General features: G+C 38.0%; 1 protein-coding gene across 3 annotated transcripts in view; it reads right to left on the reverse strand.

Annotated features, from left to right (window-relative positions):
• FBXL4 (F-box and leucine rich repeat protein 4) overlaps positions 1-16,819 on the reverse strand; it is a 67,255-nt gene that overhangs the window by 34,710 nt on the left and 15,726 nt on the right. For all 3 annotated transcript variants that reach the window (XM_079939250.1, XM_079939251.1, XM_079939249.1), the window contains exons 3-4: positions 15,909-16,492; positions 4,019-4,361 (exon numbers count right to left, since the gene is read on the reverse strand). In XM_079939250.1, the coding sequence (XP_079795376.1) occupies positions 4,019-4,361; positions 15,909-16,420 (855 nt within the window). In that variant the 5' untranslated portion in view covers positions 16,421-16,492. The remainder of the gene's footprint in view (positions 1-4,018; positions 4,362-15,908; positions 16,493-16,819) is intronic.

The raw sequence follows: 16,819 nt of genomic DNA on the forward strand, positions 1-16,819 counted from the left end.
AATACAGGATTTGATCACTTCTTAAATGTCTGAAAGAACCTATGAATCTGGGCTTGGCAACTGTAGGACCTTAAATATGTGTAGAATGAATTAAAAATTTGTTGTTTTAACTACAATATTAAAAGCTATTTCAGTAAAATTTTTAAGCAGTTAGTGCAAAGAGACATTAAAAGTTAAATATATCCATGTATCAGAGGATAAATAATTTACTTTTTTCCAGATGATTTATAATTTAAATAACTCCCAGCAATTGCTGGCATCATTCCAAAGTCACCATTATTAAAAGATGTATATTGTGTGAAAACATTTTCTGATCCTTAATATTATATTTTCAGCAAATATCCAGGTAGAAGAAGAATAATGAAGTTATTGAGACCATGACATTGGCATGTGAAAAAGCACTTTTGGATTCTGATTAAGCAAAAGATAACAGGTTTTAGGCCCACAAGATAATACCCATTAATTATTACTCATCTAGTATCTAGTGTCTGTCAGAAGATGTTTTTATATGGGGGTATCCTAGCCTAAAGTACCATTTGACACCATGTTGTATGTAGGATGTTGTATGTCTCAAAACACAGCTGATCTGCCCTCAAAACACACTCCACTCATAATACAATTATTTTCAACTAAGGAAACATTATGTCACTTGACATATTTAAATGTGGGGTTTTTTTTTCCTTTAAATAACTTGGATTATATAATTTAGGCAACTTTTAAAAAAAGAGTTTCTCTTTTTACTCACTGTGAGATCATTCAGTGTTTTGCAGCATCAACTCTTTATGCATTGTACTGCTTTCATCATGACTAATTAATGTCCTTCAGGACGACTGATTCTATCTCTCGGTTTCATCTATGTGATTTTGTTGTATTGATTAAACCCCTTGCATGTACTGGAAGCCTTTACTCTTTATTGGCTCCTTCCCTACAGCATAAAAGCATAGTGAAATCTCTCCCAGCTTGCATCACAAACAGAAACCTTCCCACCCTGCTACATCTTCTGCCACTCGTCTTTTCTCCTTTTAAAAGATAAATTAGAGCAAATAATATCTATAATAATTTCATACTCTTCCTCATTTTGATATGCCTTATTGAGTGTGACACGAAGGGGTGGAGTGTTAGGATGCCAAGTATTATTCACTATTGGTGGACAGTCTTGCCCATGATTGGTGGATATTAATAGAAATATTTTTCTGCTTATGCTCAGAGAGCACTTTTTGTCTCTGCTTCTTCCCCGCTCCTTGATGCCTTAACCAGATATGGTAAGGTTTTTCTCATCTCTCACCCTATGGTCATAGTTCCATTGAACTGATACTGGTAAAGGATTATCAGAGATCTCCCGATGACCAAAACCAGTGGGCACTTGTCACTGAGCTCTCTGCAGCGGTATGGCCGACCACACCCATTTTCTGTTCTCTATACCTCTTTAGCTTCCTATCGTTTTTAAGACAATCTCATTCTTGTCCCAAGTGCCTTTTCTGACTTGTCTTCCTCTCCTGGACTCTTAGATGTTAGTAATCCCAGAATTCTATTCTTGGCCCTTTATTCACACCCTCAGTTTTCCTGGTCAGTTTCATCTACCATGGTAGCCCTCTCCTCTTCTGAGATGACTCACACAAATGTAAACTCAGACCTTCCTCCTGCGTTTCAAACTCAAAGAGCAACTGCCTACTGTCAACTTCTCAATCAGAGAAGTTGGCTTTGATGAATCACAGGCACCTCCAAGTCAATGCACCCTTCCACCTTCACCCACTGGTTTATGATTAATGGCATATCCATCCACCAGGTCATTTCAACCAGAAGCCTAAAAGTCCTTGTGATGCTCTGCTTCATGTCCACATTCAATAGTTACTTTGATTTCTACCTTCTGCATCTCTAGAATACTTCTCCGGCTTACCTCCTTTCCAAACTTTCCAGTACCCAGAGCTTCATAACTTCTTGCCTACATTTCTGCAGTAGCTCCTCGACTGGTATCCCTGCTTCCCACCTTGACCTCCTTTTGGTCTATTCTTCATTTACCAACAGAATAATCTAAGAAAGAAATCTCATTTTGTTATTCTTCTTTTAAAGTAAATAAAACTTTCAATGTTTCCCTACTGACTACAGAAAAGGTTCACAATCTTCTTCATACCATGACACATACGAAAAACAAGCTTTACATGAGGCCAAACACCTGGGCAATCATTCTCACTGTGGGACAAAGCATGTGCAAAAATGCCTGCATATTATGGATAATTTCTGGAATGCTATTATTCCACGTCTTTTTCTCCCACTAAAAAAAGCATATGAAGAATTCAGAGAACACAAGAAAGTGAGTGTGAAATTATTATAGGTATTATCTTGGATTTGTTCTAATTTTTTAGAACAAATTTTTTAGAGACACAGCAGCCTGAAGACCACTGGCTGAAGAGAGAAAATGCAAACCTCTCGGTAAAACCCACAGAGCCCTCTACAACGTGGCAGGGTGGGCTGTGCACTGCCAGGGCTGGGATGTCCCAATCACTGTCATCTGTGTGGATGGTGGCCTATGGAGTGATGCACCGAGGCAGCCCTGAGCCTGTGTCCAAGTTCATCTCTTGCAGCTTCTGCTATCAAATCCTATTCCAGCCACAGTGAAATACTGGAGTTCCCAAACAGGTCACACAGTTTCACTTCTTCTCACCTTTGGACACTCTCTTCCCTTTGCCTGAAGTTCCCGTTATTCATTTGAATGTGACATGTTAAGCATTTTACCAGGTCTGGATAAAATTCAACAAACTCTTTAAAATACATTTGCTGAATTTAAATCTCTATACTGTAGTTTTAGGAAACGGGTAAGAATCAAGGAAGTGAGCTTTCTCCAGATGAGCTGCTGCCATTGCTGCCAGGACAGACCCTCCTTGAAGCCCCAGGGAACAACATTGTCAACATCCCACGCTCCTCTCTCCCAGCTCAGCTGTTCCTCCATCTTTCCTCCCTCCTCCCTCTAAGGGCCAGGGTGTCTTGTCCACCTATGAAGCTTCCTTCCGTAACACAAGACTTGACCTAGAAGGCCTGGGCTGGATCCTGGTTCCATGGCTTACTGACTGAATTACCTTAGATCCTTAAATTTATCTTTATGTGGCAACTTTAGCTACTTCACAGGATGTACCATAGCATTAGAATTGTGAAATGTTGAACAGGCATTATAGCTCCTGTTAGGCACTCAAGAGGCTACCTTATTGTTCCATGCAAGTTAAGCTACTTGTATTATTACAATGAAACCTGAAATACCCACCAGTGTGGAAGGGGGATAGTTGAACTGGTTAAAGTTTAAATTTATAAAATTTTTCTTTAAAAGATCTGATTATATTATTTTTAACCACACACAGCTCTTCTCAGCAGGGGAAGGAATGCCTGGCCCTACTCCCACCCCAGGGGGTGTGCTAATGGCATTCGATGCCTGGGAGCCAGGAGTGCTAAATATACCCTGGAAACACCCCTGCAGTGACACACTGAAAACAAGACTTTAGGTGAAAGGCACTCTATACCTGCCTAGACCAAAAATCATAGCTAGTTAGAATATAGAATAGAGTTAGTATAGAAGAGTATATGACACTTGGAGAAACTGCGCACTATTAAACAGAATAAGCATTTCTCTCACAGTCTTAATACTCTTATTTTTCATAGCAAATCATCTTTAATATAACCAGTATCAAGTTAAGCACATATTGCCCATATTAACACTGTGTAATTATGAATTAAAGTGGAGTGTAATTTATCATTGCTTTATGTATTTTGGTTATTGTTAATCAGTGATAAAATAACCTATATTTAATAGTTTATCCAGAATCACTAAAGTCAAATCCAAAACAAAGGTGGCGAAGTTACTGAACACAATTTTGTCTAGTCTTTCCAAAATCAAGATACACAATACATCAGATTATGTATACCTTGCTAATGCTCCGATTTCTCTGACATCTAGCAAAATAAACATTAACATCTAAACATTTTAAAATGATAGTAGGTCCAATATTGCTACTGAATATCTTTGGCTTACCTCATAAGGTAGTTTATCAAAATATCCATTACTTGTCCCTTCCCTGAGGGCAATACTGCTAAACTTTTTGTTCAGATTGTCCATTCCACATCCATTCTTTTCTTCATAGTCATCTTCTAGATCATTCATATCAATAAGTGAAGTCTTGAGAGAAAGCACTGGCTTGTCCTTTGTACCATGTAATACAACGGCATCTAATTCAGTGTAATAATCCAGAAGAGAACTATTTACTTCCAGCCGTATAAGATTTGTGGGAAAATTTATCTGCTTAATACAAGGTTTAAACTGGCGAGCCTGGGAAGCATTCACCTTCGTAGGTTTCTCTGACCAAAGAATCTCCCATCTGCCAAAGAAAGAAACTTCCCTATAATACAGTTTAGAATGAGATTTACTGTTACCTTAACGTTAGGGGCCCAGCCCAATACGTTACAGTGTGAAGCAAAAGCATTCAACAAGGTGGATAGGATCAAACCAAGAATTGTTTCCAGGACATGAAAATAATTTTAAACCTAAATGCCATAGACCTTATTACTTAAGATATTTTTACTAAATTATTTTTACAACTCCCTAGAAAGTCGTTTTTGGCAGATTTCACTTTGGTAAGTTCAAAATTGGAATAGGTAGTCAGCGGTACATGAACAACACTCAGTTTTACAGATAAAGTAATAAACACGAAGTATTAACGCACACAGTAGAAAGCACTCCTGTGTGCATACCCTAAACCAACTGTGGAAACTAAACTTCTCACCTTGCCTCACGAAGGTCTCCTTCTCTGTTTCTGTTACTGGTGCCATACAAATTCAAAACTTTCATTATATTTTTCTTTGGCCACAGCACACGGCATGTGGAATCTTAGATCCCCCCACCAGGGATCAAACCCGTGTCCCTTGCGCTGGAAGCGTGCGGAGTCTTAACCACTGGACCACCAGGGAAGTCCCAAAACTATCATTTTCTTTGATTTTCTTTTATCCAGTCATTAAATTTTATCAGAGTTTTCATGAAATTGTCTCATATATGCCCTTCTCCTAAGTTTCCATTATTGTCATCTTTTAGTCATCCTTGTATCCTCAGTACCTAGCAAGTAGCTAACACGTAACAGGTGAATAACATTTTCTCCTATTCCTTCAAAATGAACTTCTACTTTTCAGCCAGGTTAATCATTACTTTCCAGATAATAAACTTATTTCCACACGAAGGTGTTTGCTCATGTTGTCTTCCCCTCCCAATGAAATGCCTAACCTACAATTATCTGCCCATCTTTTCTTCAAGGCCTAACGCATATTCCATGTCTTTATATAGGTCTTCTTAAAAAATTAGTTTCCAAAATTATTTAAAGATTCTTTGTAACATAGCATCATTAGATATATAATATTCTCCAATATATGGCATAAATAACCATTTCTCTAATATTGTTTTCTAATATAACAGAGAAAATTAAAAACACAGACAAAAATACTTCAATAAATACTTCTATTTCTATTTATTTACTTTAGCTAGCAGAACTTTTACATAAAGATTTTATGTCAGAGATTAAGAACAGTTTTAAGTCTCCCAATACATACTACAAACTGCTTTCAAAGAAGCTTATGCCAACAATATATAAGAATGACCACTGAAAGCACTCTTTATTTTTAAAAATAATCTCTAATTTCACAGTGACCCAGGTCTCTGTGACATAATTTATAATTCACTGACTACTAATAACACTTAAAATGTTTTCATATGCTTATTAATCATATCAAACTTTTTCCCCTCCAATATATTGTCAGTTCATTTCATTGCCCAAATGGCCTATTTACTTTTTATGAATTTTATTTTTTTGATACAGCAGGTTCTTATTAGTTATCTACTTTATACATATTAGTGTATATATGTCAATCCCAATCGCCCAATTCATACCACCACCACCACCCCCTCTCCTCCCCGCTTCTCCCCCTTGGTGTCCATATGTTTGTTCTCTATGTCTGTGTCTCTATTTCTGCCTTGCAAACCGGTTCATCTGTACCATTTTCCTAGATTCCACATATATGCGTTAATATACATTTGTTTTTCTCTTTCTAACTTACTTCACTCTGTATGACAGTCTCTAGGTCCATCCACGTCTCTACAAATGACCCAATTTCATTCCTTTTTATGGCTGAGTAATATTCCGTTGTATATATGCAACACATCTTCTTTATCCGTTCATCTGTCGATGGGCATTTAGGTTGCTTCCCTGTCCTGGCTATTGTAAATAGTGCTGCAATGAACATTGTGGTACATGTCTCTTTCTGAATTATGGTTTTCTCTGGGTATATGCCCAATAGTGGGATTGCTGAGTCATATCGTAATTCTGTTTTCAGTTTCTTAAGGAACCTCCATACTGTTCGCCACAGTGGCTGTATCAATTTACATTCCCACCAACAGTGTAAGAGGGTTCCCTTTTCTCCACACCCTCTCCAGCATTTGTTGTTTGAAGATTTTCTGATGATGCCCATACTAATCGGTGTGAGGTGATAACCTCATTGTAGTTTTGATTTGCATTTCTCCAATAATTAATGATGTTGAGTAGCTTTTCATATGCTTCTTGGCCATCTGTATGTCTTCTTTGGAGAAATGTCTATTTAGGTCTTCTGCCCATTTTTGGATTGGGTTGTTTGTTTTTTTAATATTGAGCTGCATGAGCTGTTTAGATATTTTGGAGATTAATCCTTTGTCTGTTGATTCCTTTGCAAATATTTTCTCCCATTCTGAGGGCTGTCTTCTGGTCTTGTTTGTAGTTTCCTTTGCTTTACAGGTTTTAAGTTTCATTAGGTCCCATTTGTTTATTTTTGTTTTTATTTCCATTACTCTAGGAGGTGGATCAAAAAAGATCTTGCTGTGATTTATGACAAAGAGTGTTCTTCCTATGTTTTCCTCTAAGAGTTTTATAGTGTCCAGTCTTACATTCAGGTCTTTAATCCATTTTGAGTTTATTTTTGTGTATGGTGTTAGGGAGCGTTCTAATTTCATTCTTTTACATGTAGCTGTCCACAGTTTTCCCAGCACCACTTACTGAAGAGGCTGTCTTTTCTCCATTGTATATCCCTGCCTCCTTTGTCATAGATTAGTTGACCATAGCTGTGTGGGTTTATCTCTGGGCTTTCTATCCTGTTCCATTGATCTATATTTCTGTTTTTGTGCCAGTACCATATTGTCTTGATTACTGTAGCTTTGTAGTATAATCTGAAGTCAGGGAGTCTGATTCCTCCAGCTCCATTTTTTTCCCTCAAGATTGCTTTCGCTATTCAGCGTCTTCTGTGTCTCCATACAAATTTTAAGATTTTTTTGTTCTAGTTCTGTAAAAAATGCCATTGGTAATTTGATAGGGATTGCACTGAATCTGTAGATTGCTTTGGGTACTATAGTCATTTTCACAATACTGATTCTTCCAATCCAAGAACAAGGTATATCTCTCCATTTGTGTCATCTTTGATTTCTTTCATCAGTGTCTTATAGTTTTCTGAGTACAGGTCTTCTCCCTCCTTAGGTAGGTTTATTCCTAGGTATTTTATTCTTTTCATTGCAATGGTGAATGGGATTGTTTCCTTCATTTCTCTTTCTGATATTTCGTTGTTAGTGTATAGGAATGCAAGAGATTTCTGTGCATTAATTTTGTATCCTGCTACTTTACCAAATTCATTTATTAGCTCTAGTAGTTTTCTGGTGGCATCTTTAGGATTATCTGTGTATACTATCATGTCATCTGCAAACAGTGACAGTTTTACTTCTTCTTTTCCAATTTGTATTCCTATTATTTCTTTTTCTTCTCTGACTGCCGTGGCTAGGACTTCCCAAACTATGTTTAATAACAGTGGCGAGAGTGGACATCCTTGACTTGATCCTGATCTTAGAGGAAAGCTTTCAGTTTTTCACCATTGAGAATGATGTTTGCTGGGGGTTTGTCGTATATGGCCTTTATTATGTTGAGGTAGGTTCCCTCTGTGCCCACTTTCTGGAGAGTTTTTGTCATAAATGGCTATTGAATTTTGTCAAAAGCTTTTTCTGCATCTATTGAGATGATCATATGGTTTTTATTCTTCAATTTGTTAATATTGTGTATCACATTGACTGATTTGCGTATATTGAAGAATCCTTGCATCCCTGGGATAAATCCCACTTGATCATGGTGTATTATCCTTTTAATGTGTTGTTGGATTCTCTTTGTTAGTATTTGTTGAGGATTTTTGCATCTATATTCATCAGTGATATTGGTCTGTAATTTTGTTTTTTTGTACCATCTTTGCCTGGTTTTGGTATCAGGGTGATGGTGGCCTCATAGAATGAGTTTGGGAGTGTTCCTTCCTCCACAATTTTTTGGAAGACTTTGAGAAGGATGGGTGTTAGCTCTTCTCTAAATGTTTGATAGAATTAGCCGGTGAAGCCATCTGGTCCTGATCTTTTGTTTGTTGTAATATTTTTAATCACAGTTTCAATTTCATTACTTGTGATTGGTCTGTTCATATTTTCTATTTCTTCCTGGTTCAGTCTTGGAAGGTTATACTTTTCTAAGAATTTGTCCATTTCTTTCAGGTTGTCCATTTGATTGGCATACAATTGCTTGTAGTAGTCTCTTATGATGCTTTTTATTTCTGCAGTGTCCATTGTAACTTCTTCATTTTCATTTCTAATTTTATTGATTTGAGTCCTCTCCCTCTTTTTCTTGATAAGCCAATGGCCTATTGAGATCCAGGTAAAAACTGATTACAGCAAGGCATTTAGGGAACTGAAATAGACAAAAGAGTATGAAACTCAGGGGAGAAATCTGAGCTGAGACTATAGAAGTCATCGACATACAAGTACCATAATGGTCTTTAGGCCAAGATGGGGGCAAGAAAGGCATATAGCACCACTCTCAGGAGAAGGGAAGTTTGGTTAATTTCTACGTTTAGGAATAAAAGCATAAGGCAGAAACTCAACGGGATTCCAGTAAACATCATTAACCATAACAGCAGGACTTTTGCAGTTAACAGAACCCTTATAGTCACCCCATATTTGTTAGATTTGCTACTTCTCTCCTGAAAACTAGGAATAAAACCCATCAAACATATAAAGAACCTGTGAGTATTTGTATTCAGAGACAACCTGAAAGTAGGAATGGAGAGACTGGTCCCTCTCTACATCCAATCTTGGGAGGCAGGGGAAGAGTTCTAAGGAACAGAGCAGGTTGCGGCAGAGTTGAGGAGGAAAGGAAAGCTAGCTGGGCATCTTCTCACTTTCTGTGACAAGGCAGAAAAGCAAATTTGGAATGCCAGCCTAGACCTAAGAAGTGCCCCTAAAGCCTAAATGCAAAAATCTTTAGGGTTTCTAACAATGGAATTGATTTGAACACTGTACTGAAAATCCACAGTTAAATAGAGCTATAGCCATACAGGAACAGAAGTACGAAACATTTAAAACAATGTTCGTGGGAAAACGCATTCCTAGTTTTGGACAGTACATTTCCAAGAATGCTGGGGTAAATGGTGGAAGGTATTAGAAAATTCAAACTGTGGTTTTCCTCATCCTTTTGTTGCTGCTGGAAAATGACATGAAATGATGCTGGAGGAATGTCTCATGTCCACGAAACAAGGACCACTCAGGACCCTGTGAAATAACTGCCTGTACTGGTTCACAACACATGTGGACTAAACCAGCCTATCTTATTGTTTAGCTTCAATTAGAAGTTTTTATGAGCCTTAACAGAAACACTGAAAATGTAATATAGGAATCACCTCTGCCAGGTCCCTTGCCAAGCACTGATTAGAGCAGAAATATTCTACCGTAATAATGTATTAATCCACTAAAGTCCTCTCTCTCTCTCTACCTTGCAGAAAGGACAAGGTTAAGATGATGCTTTAAAACGACTTCCTTAACATTTCTAGCATGTTTAAATGTTTAATGCTATGTTAGCATCATTTTTGCTTCTGACTTTATATAGCATAAACTTTATATATTTAGTTATACATATATGTTTAAATATGATAGCATACTTAAAGTTGAAAAATATCAAACCTTATCAGTTATTAAAAATAGTTTTAAATGTCTAAACATAAAAAAATTCAAGTATCATTAGTTTATTTATATTTTATTTTGATTTTTCTTGATAGCCTAAGAAGTAATAAAGAAAAGTGGTAAAAAGATGGAAAAATTATTTTATAGATCTGTGGCCAGTTGAATTAAATTAACTCTGAGACCAAAACAAATTGATTTGGGGGTATCTGTATTTAGGTGTTTTTGTTTAAAATTCTAATAGAACTAGAATATATTATTTTAAAGTTAGAAAGAGAAAGATATCTACTTTACCCAACAACAGAATATGTCAATCTTTTTTTTTAATTATAGTATGGTTGATTTACAATATTAGAATAGTTTCAGGTGTGTGACATAGTGATTCAATATTTTTACATATTCCACTTAAGTTTATTATAAAATAATGGCTATATTTCCTATGCCAATCTCTTTTTATTCTAGAAAATTAATGCCAGAATTTAAAAGCTAGTCAGTGAAAATAAGCAAATACAAGCAAATGCACGTGTGCGTGCATGTGTGTACACACACACACACACACACACACACAATTTTCCATGAGATAGCCCTGACTCTTAATCCTCTAGACCCAGAACAGTGTTGATGAGATTAAACTGCTTTAAGTCATGGCCTTTGTAGTCTGCACATTTATGTGCTGACTATACATGCCCACACACCGTATTCATCTACTGGACAAATCTGACAAACACTAATGTCCTTTGTAAGTATTTTAAATCTACAGTATCATGCGCAAAATTCGGCATGGAATCCCTATCAGGCTGCACTTTGTCTGCACTTGGAGCCCTTAATTCTGGGTTAGTAACCAGCATTCTCTTTACCAGCCCACTTATTTCTCCTTCTGTTGATTGCACTGAATGCCTACTATATGTCCAGTGCTTGGACACAAAGCACTCTGTCTCTGTAACTGTTGACCTGTTGTTACTCACTGAGAACATCTCTCTAGGGCTCCCAGGAAGCAGCAGGTAGACAAGAGAGGAAGAGAGATGTTCATCGATAGAAACCGGAAAAAGCAAGTTTTCTAACATATTCAGGTTGGAAGCCAGGCACATGGATGCAAAGAGCTTCCCTATAACCAAAATTCCTCCTGGTTAGTAAGCACAACTAGTAACCAGCAAAAAGAAAGTTCTCTTGCCAACACTGTTCCATTTTACCTGCTGAAAGTGAAGGGATAGAATAGGAAAACAAACTAGAATAAAATTAAGTACTCTAATAGGTATACCTACTCACTCCCTGCTTCCCAGCCTGTCTCTAATTGTAACTAACAAAGTGGCATCTGCTTTAAAAAGAACTAACCGATAAAGGGTCTGATCATTTCTGACTTAAATGAAAAAATCATGCTTCTTGACTCACAAAGTCAAGGGGACCAGACTATGACCAATTCGTGAAATCATTGCTTAAGCAACTTCCTTTGGCAACAAATTCTTTCTGTGACGGCCACTTTCTTCCTCCCTGCCTTCTTAACTTCAATATTCTGTAGTGAAAATGCTTTCAACACTCAAAAAAAAAAAATATCCATACCACTAAATTTTATCCCCAAATAGCTTCATTCCAGTCAGCTTCCTTAATATGACCTCAATTTGTCATTCTCTTCCTCCTCTTTTCTGTCTCTCTTTCCCATGTGTAACCCTGCACTAGCCTTTTTTCTGACTCTTACACGAGCATCTGTTAAGATCTTATACTCAGAACCATGACACTCTATACTACCGTTTTTCTTTTCTCCTAGTAGAGCACTAGGCCCGAAGTCAGACGACTTTGAGATCTTACAGAACTACCTGTAGCTTTCCTACCTCACTCACTGAACAAAGAAATGCAATCAGACAAAATGGAGAAAGATTGCTTTTAAATTTTAAATGTTCTGGGACAAGTTCATTTCCCATAAATTCCTGAGCTACTCCAACACACTCTCTTATTTGCTAACTCCTAAGGGAGAAATAAAACAGTATGCAATTAATTAAAGTAATAGGCAGTACAGTCCAGTGGTTCCTAAACCACAGTGTGTGATAGAGCTTTCCATGATTAAATGTGAAAAATAAAGAATACATTGGTACATATAAAGATATGCACACATATACACGTAAGTTGCCAACCGCTCTTTATTCGAGATTCTGAGCATGCTAATTTCTCAGTATAAACTGGGGTTTCTTTTATGAAATGATAGTGATGAAAAATGATGTTGGTAGCAAAGTAACTAATCTGAGAACCCTATATCAGTTCTCTTTTATTATCAATACCATTATGTTTATACCATTATGTTTACCAGTTTATTGGAGTTGACTTTCTCTACCTGTGCTCTGCTTAGATCTCCTGGTAAGTCTGGTGCCCATGTCCCAGTTGTGCGGGCTTGCTCCTAAGGGCTCCCACCTGCAGCCTTCTACAGAGAACTACATAGGCTCCCAGAGCCTCCTCTTCATCCTGAGAGTGGCATGTGCCTGGAAGACTTCCATCTCCCCTTCCTACTCCCCCAGCCCACAGCCCAAGACAGACAGGTAGGAACATCAGAGCCCAGCTCCCGGGCAACTGTGCCTCCAGGCTGACTGGGATTTCACAGGACTTTGCATCCTTGCCTGATTTCTTCCCTTCCCTACAGTGCTTTCCCCACTCCCTTATCTTCCCCACTCCTTACCAGTTTCTTCAGGAGCACTTCCTTAACAAACCTTTGGTAGAGGAACAGTCCTCTCAAGGTCTGCTTCTGAGAAATCTAAGAGCTCTATGAAATCCCAAAGCTTGTGGCCCTTCAACAGCTTGTTCTCTCCACTCCGGGGCTTTTCTCACTTCTTAGAACACCAAGATCTCACCTCATGGTTTCACCTTTGCACGTAGTACTCTCTCTCCACCATTCCTACCCAAACTAAAGCTTCACTCAAACCTCAGGTCCCAGTTAAGTCACTTCCTCTGGGAGGACTTCTCGGAGCCCCACAGGTTAGGTGTTCCCCTCTGCCAGCACATGCAACCTGCAATCTCACGGCCCTCTTCCAGGCTTGCCTGTAAAACTCAAAGAACAAGACCCACATCTGTCTGGCTCTGTTTTGTTCCTGGCAGTGAGTGAGCAGAGAAGGTGTTCAATCAATGTTTCTGATTGTCTAAAGAAATTCACCAAAACGTTAACAGTTACTGAATCTGGGCAGAAGAACTGTGGGGTTTTTTTATATATATTTTCTTTTTTGGTATTTCCTAACAAGTTTTTTTAAACACTGAAACTGATTTCATAATCAGTAAAATTTAAAAGGCCCTTTTTTATTCTGCAATAATATATATTGGTTAGCTTCTTTTTCTCTTAAAAGTTAATGGTATTTTCTGTGGAATAAGGCTAAAAATCAGTTAGGCAAAGTAGAGATACATCTATAAATAAAGCTGTCACTTTGATCACAATCACGCACTACAGCTCTCAGCTAGGAACCCAAGAGCATGATTCATACTCCAAATCAGTTATGCAGACATTAAGTTTTAGATCAGAGGAAAGACATTACATGTTGCATAGATTTTATCCCCATATTGGTTCATCTTTTTAGAAAAAAAACTAGATAGCTTTGTAGGAAAGAGGCAAAAAATGACAGAGTCCAACGAAACAATTCTCACATAAGAAAGGATCCTACTCAAAGTACTTTTTTTTCCTCTCAGGAAAAAAAGCCTGTATATTAAAGGATGCTGGTTTCCTGTTTTTTAAAAAAACTGACCCATTAACAATATTGTTCACAATGAATTATCAAAATCGTTCTGATAAGAACACATAAAGATTATACCAGCAGTCTCCAGCTTGAGTTGAGCTGTACTCTGCATTTGCTTCCTGGTAGACTGGTAGGTGCTCCCTGGGAGTTGAGGGGACAGGGACTTCAAGGAAGCAGTGTGTTAGAAGCAACGTGCAATGTGATCTGCGCCCTCACTCCTCCTCCACAGGCAGCTGGGCTCCTACAGTTTAACAGGTGTCACAGACTGCCCTTGGGCTAGAATACGCTCATAAGGGCAGAGATTTTTGTCTATTTCGTTCATTGTTCACTAATGTATCCTCAATACCCAGAACAATGCTTTAGCACACAGTAGACACTCAAATACTTAATGAATGAATCAAGCAATATAAAGGTTAAAAACTGATAAGATCAATAAGTACTCGAAAAATGGACAAATAACATGACAGACAGTTCAAGGAGAAGGAAATATAAATGGCTCTGAAACATGAGAAGATATTCAACCTCAGAGATGATAAAAGCATTTCAAATGAAAGTTAACATGAGATAACATTTATCCCCTAACAAATTGACAAAAATGCTAAAATTTATTAAAACACTCTGTAGGTGAGGCTTCGGGAAAACATGCATGCATATACATTGCTGGTGGGAACAGAAATAGGAGAGCCTCTTGGGAGGGAAGTTTGGCACTACGTATTAAAATTACAAATACATAGACCCTTGGCCCAGCAATCTTTCTGGCAACTTATCCCACAGATATACTTGCACACATGCGAAGTGACTCATGGCAAGGTTATTCACTGCATTAATATTAATAATAGCAAAAGTATCGAAACAACTAAGAACCCATCAATAGGGGAGTTGTTAATAAGTTGGGGTACACATACACTGCATTACTTGCAACTGCAGAAAAGAATAATGAAGCTCTCTTTGCACTTACATGAAAAGATACAGTATACACCAGTAAGTGAAACAAGTGAGGTACAGAACAATGCAAATAGTGTGCTTATTTTTGTGTATAAAGAAAAATAAAATAAATACATTTGTATTTGCTTATATTTGCATAAAGAAACTCTGGAACAATGCCAAGAAGTGGATAAAAGTGGTTTCTTTGAGGGAGGGGTGGATCCTAGGCACATGGGGAACAGGGTACATGCAAGACTGCATTATGTAATTTTTAGATTTTTGAACCATGTGAATATATTACCTAGTCAAATAATTATATTTTAAAAAATCAGGAGGCTGAACTACAGAAACGAGAGAGAGAGAAAGAGAGAGAGAGAGAGCGCGCCTTTAGGGAGAATGCATGAATACTTAAGGCAACATGTATTTATTTTAATTAATTAATTTATTTATTTTTGGCTGCACTGGGTCTCCATTGCTGCACGCGGGCTTTCTCTAGTTACGGCGAGCAGGGGCTACTCTTCCTTGCGGTGCGCGGTCTTCTCATTGCAGTGGCTTCTCTTGTTGCGGAGCACAGGCTCTCGGCACACGGGCTCAGTAACTGTAGCACGTGGGCTTCAACAGGTGTGGCTTGTGGGCTCTAGAGCGCAGGCTCAGTAGTTGTGGCGCACAGGCTTAGTTGCTCCGTGGCATGTGAGATCTTCCTGGACCAGGGCTTGAACCCGTGTCCCCTGCGTTGGCAGGCAGATTCTTAACCACTGCGCCACCAGGGAAGTCCCCAGCATTTATTTTTAAATGAATATACTTGTTACGAAAACATCCACCTAAGATTAAAACTAATCCCCTACGGACTTCCTCTAAAGTGTCACTCTGTAGGTCGACTTTGAGTTACTCAAAGTATTTAAAAGCAGTAATATGATGTCTGTTTGAAAATCTGTTAGAAATCATATTTCCAACTAACTTCTCAGATTGGTCCATGTCCCAATTAGTTCAAATCGTGCTTTTCATTTATAGTAAATTCACACACAAATCTCACAATCCATGATTATTATGGTGTGAGGTTTTATAGGTATAAAGAATGCATTGCATTTCATATGTCTGATCTTTCTTTCCCTATCAGAAAACTAAGGAAAATTTTAAAAATCGAATTTGTTTAAATGACTTAAGAGAATGCTTCCAGTGAAAAAAGACCTCCAGTATTAAAACTACCACAACCTTTCAGCCATAGAACATGGTCATTAAAAAATGAGTCTTACCTGACTTCAGCTGGTGGACTTGGGGAATAGGGATTTGCAGAACAAGCTAGAATTCTAATGACTGCTCCAGGATGATAGGTTTCTAGAACGTGAACGGCTGTAGGATACACCTGTTGTTCAAAAGCAAGTTCCACATAGTCTTGGCTCTGGAAATTAGGCGGCGTCCTCTTAAATGGCACAGGAGCGCTGGGACACTGATCCCACCATGTTCCGTAAGTTCGAAACACAGCTGTCTGAGTGAAGTCACCAGAACTCGGGAATACATTTGGTACACCTGCTAAGTTCCACATGGTATAGGACATGCTATTCTCACTCCCATAATGGGAGCTGAAATCCACTACTTCTTTGGCATACTGGACCACCTCTGCATTGAGAGGGGAAGTCCGGCTGTTTGCTTCTATAGTTCTATGGCTGTTCATCATTTCTCCTCTTGTAGCTGTCCTGGCTCGGCGCCGAAGGCACATATAATAAAACATAGTCAGAACTGTTAACATGGGAAAGACTGGTGGCATCTAGGTGTGAATTATGAAGCTTCAAAAGGTCAGGTGTCCTCGGTAAGACGCGCGAACTCTTTGAAGGATGTTCTAAAAAAATGAATGGCTTGTTGAAGTAAAATAATTTAAATAAACAGAAAAATGCATGGATAAGGTAATAAATGGCTTTTTACCCAATGTAATTTCCCAGAATGAAACTGAAAAAAACAACATTCACGTAAATGAGACTCTCTGGTATAATTTATCTAATGTACTTTTAAGAAAACTGAATACTGAAAATGTATACAATTTTATGCTATATGGGAAGCAAAACTGACATTGTAAGGCAATGGCAGATGTATGACCCCAAAAAAACCCTATTTTATGCAAAATTATAACTATCCTTCAAGAAATACTAAGTCCTTGAACTTTTAAAAT

This window comes from Stenella coeruleoalba, assembly GCF_951394435.1.
Source record: "Stenella coeruleoalba genome assembly, chromosome: 12".
NCBI lineage: Eukaryota > Metazoa > Chordata > Mammalia > Artiodactyla > Delphinidae > Stenella > Stenella coeruleoalba.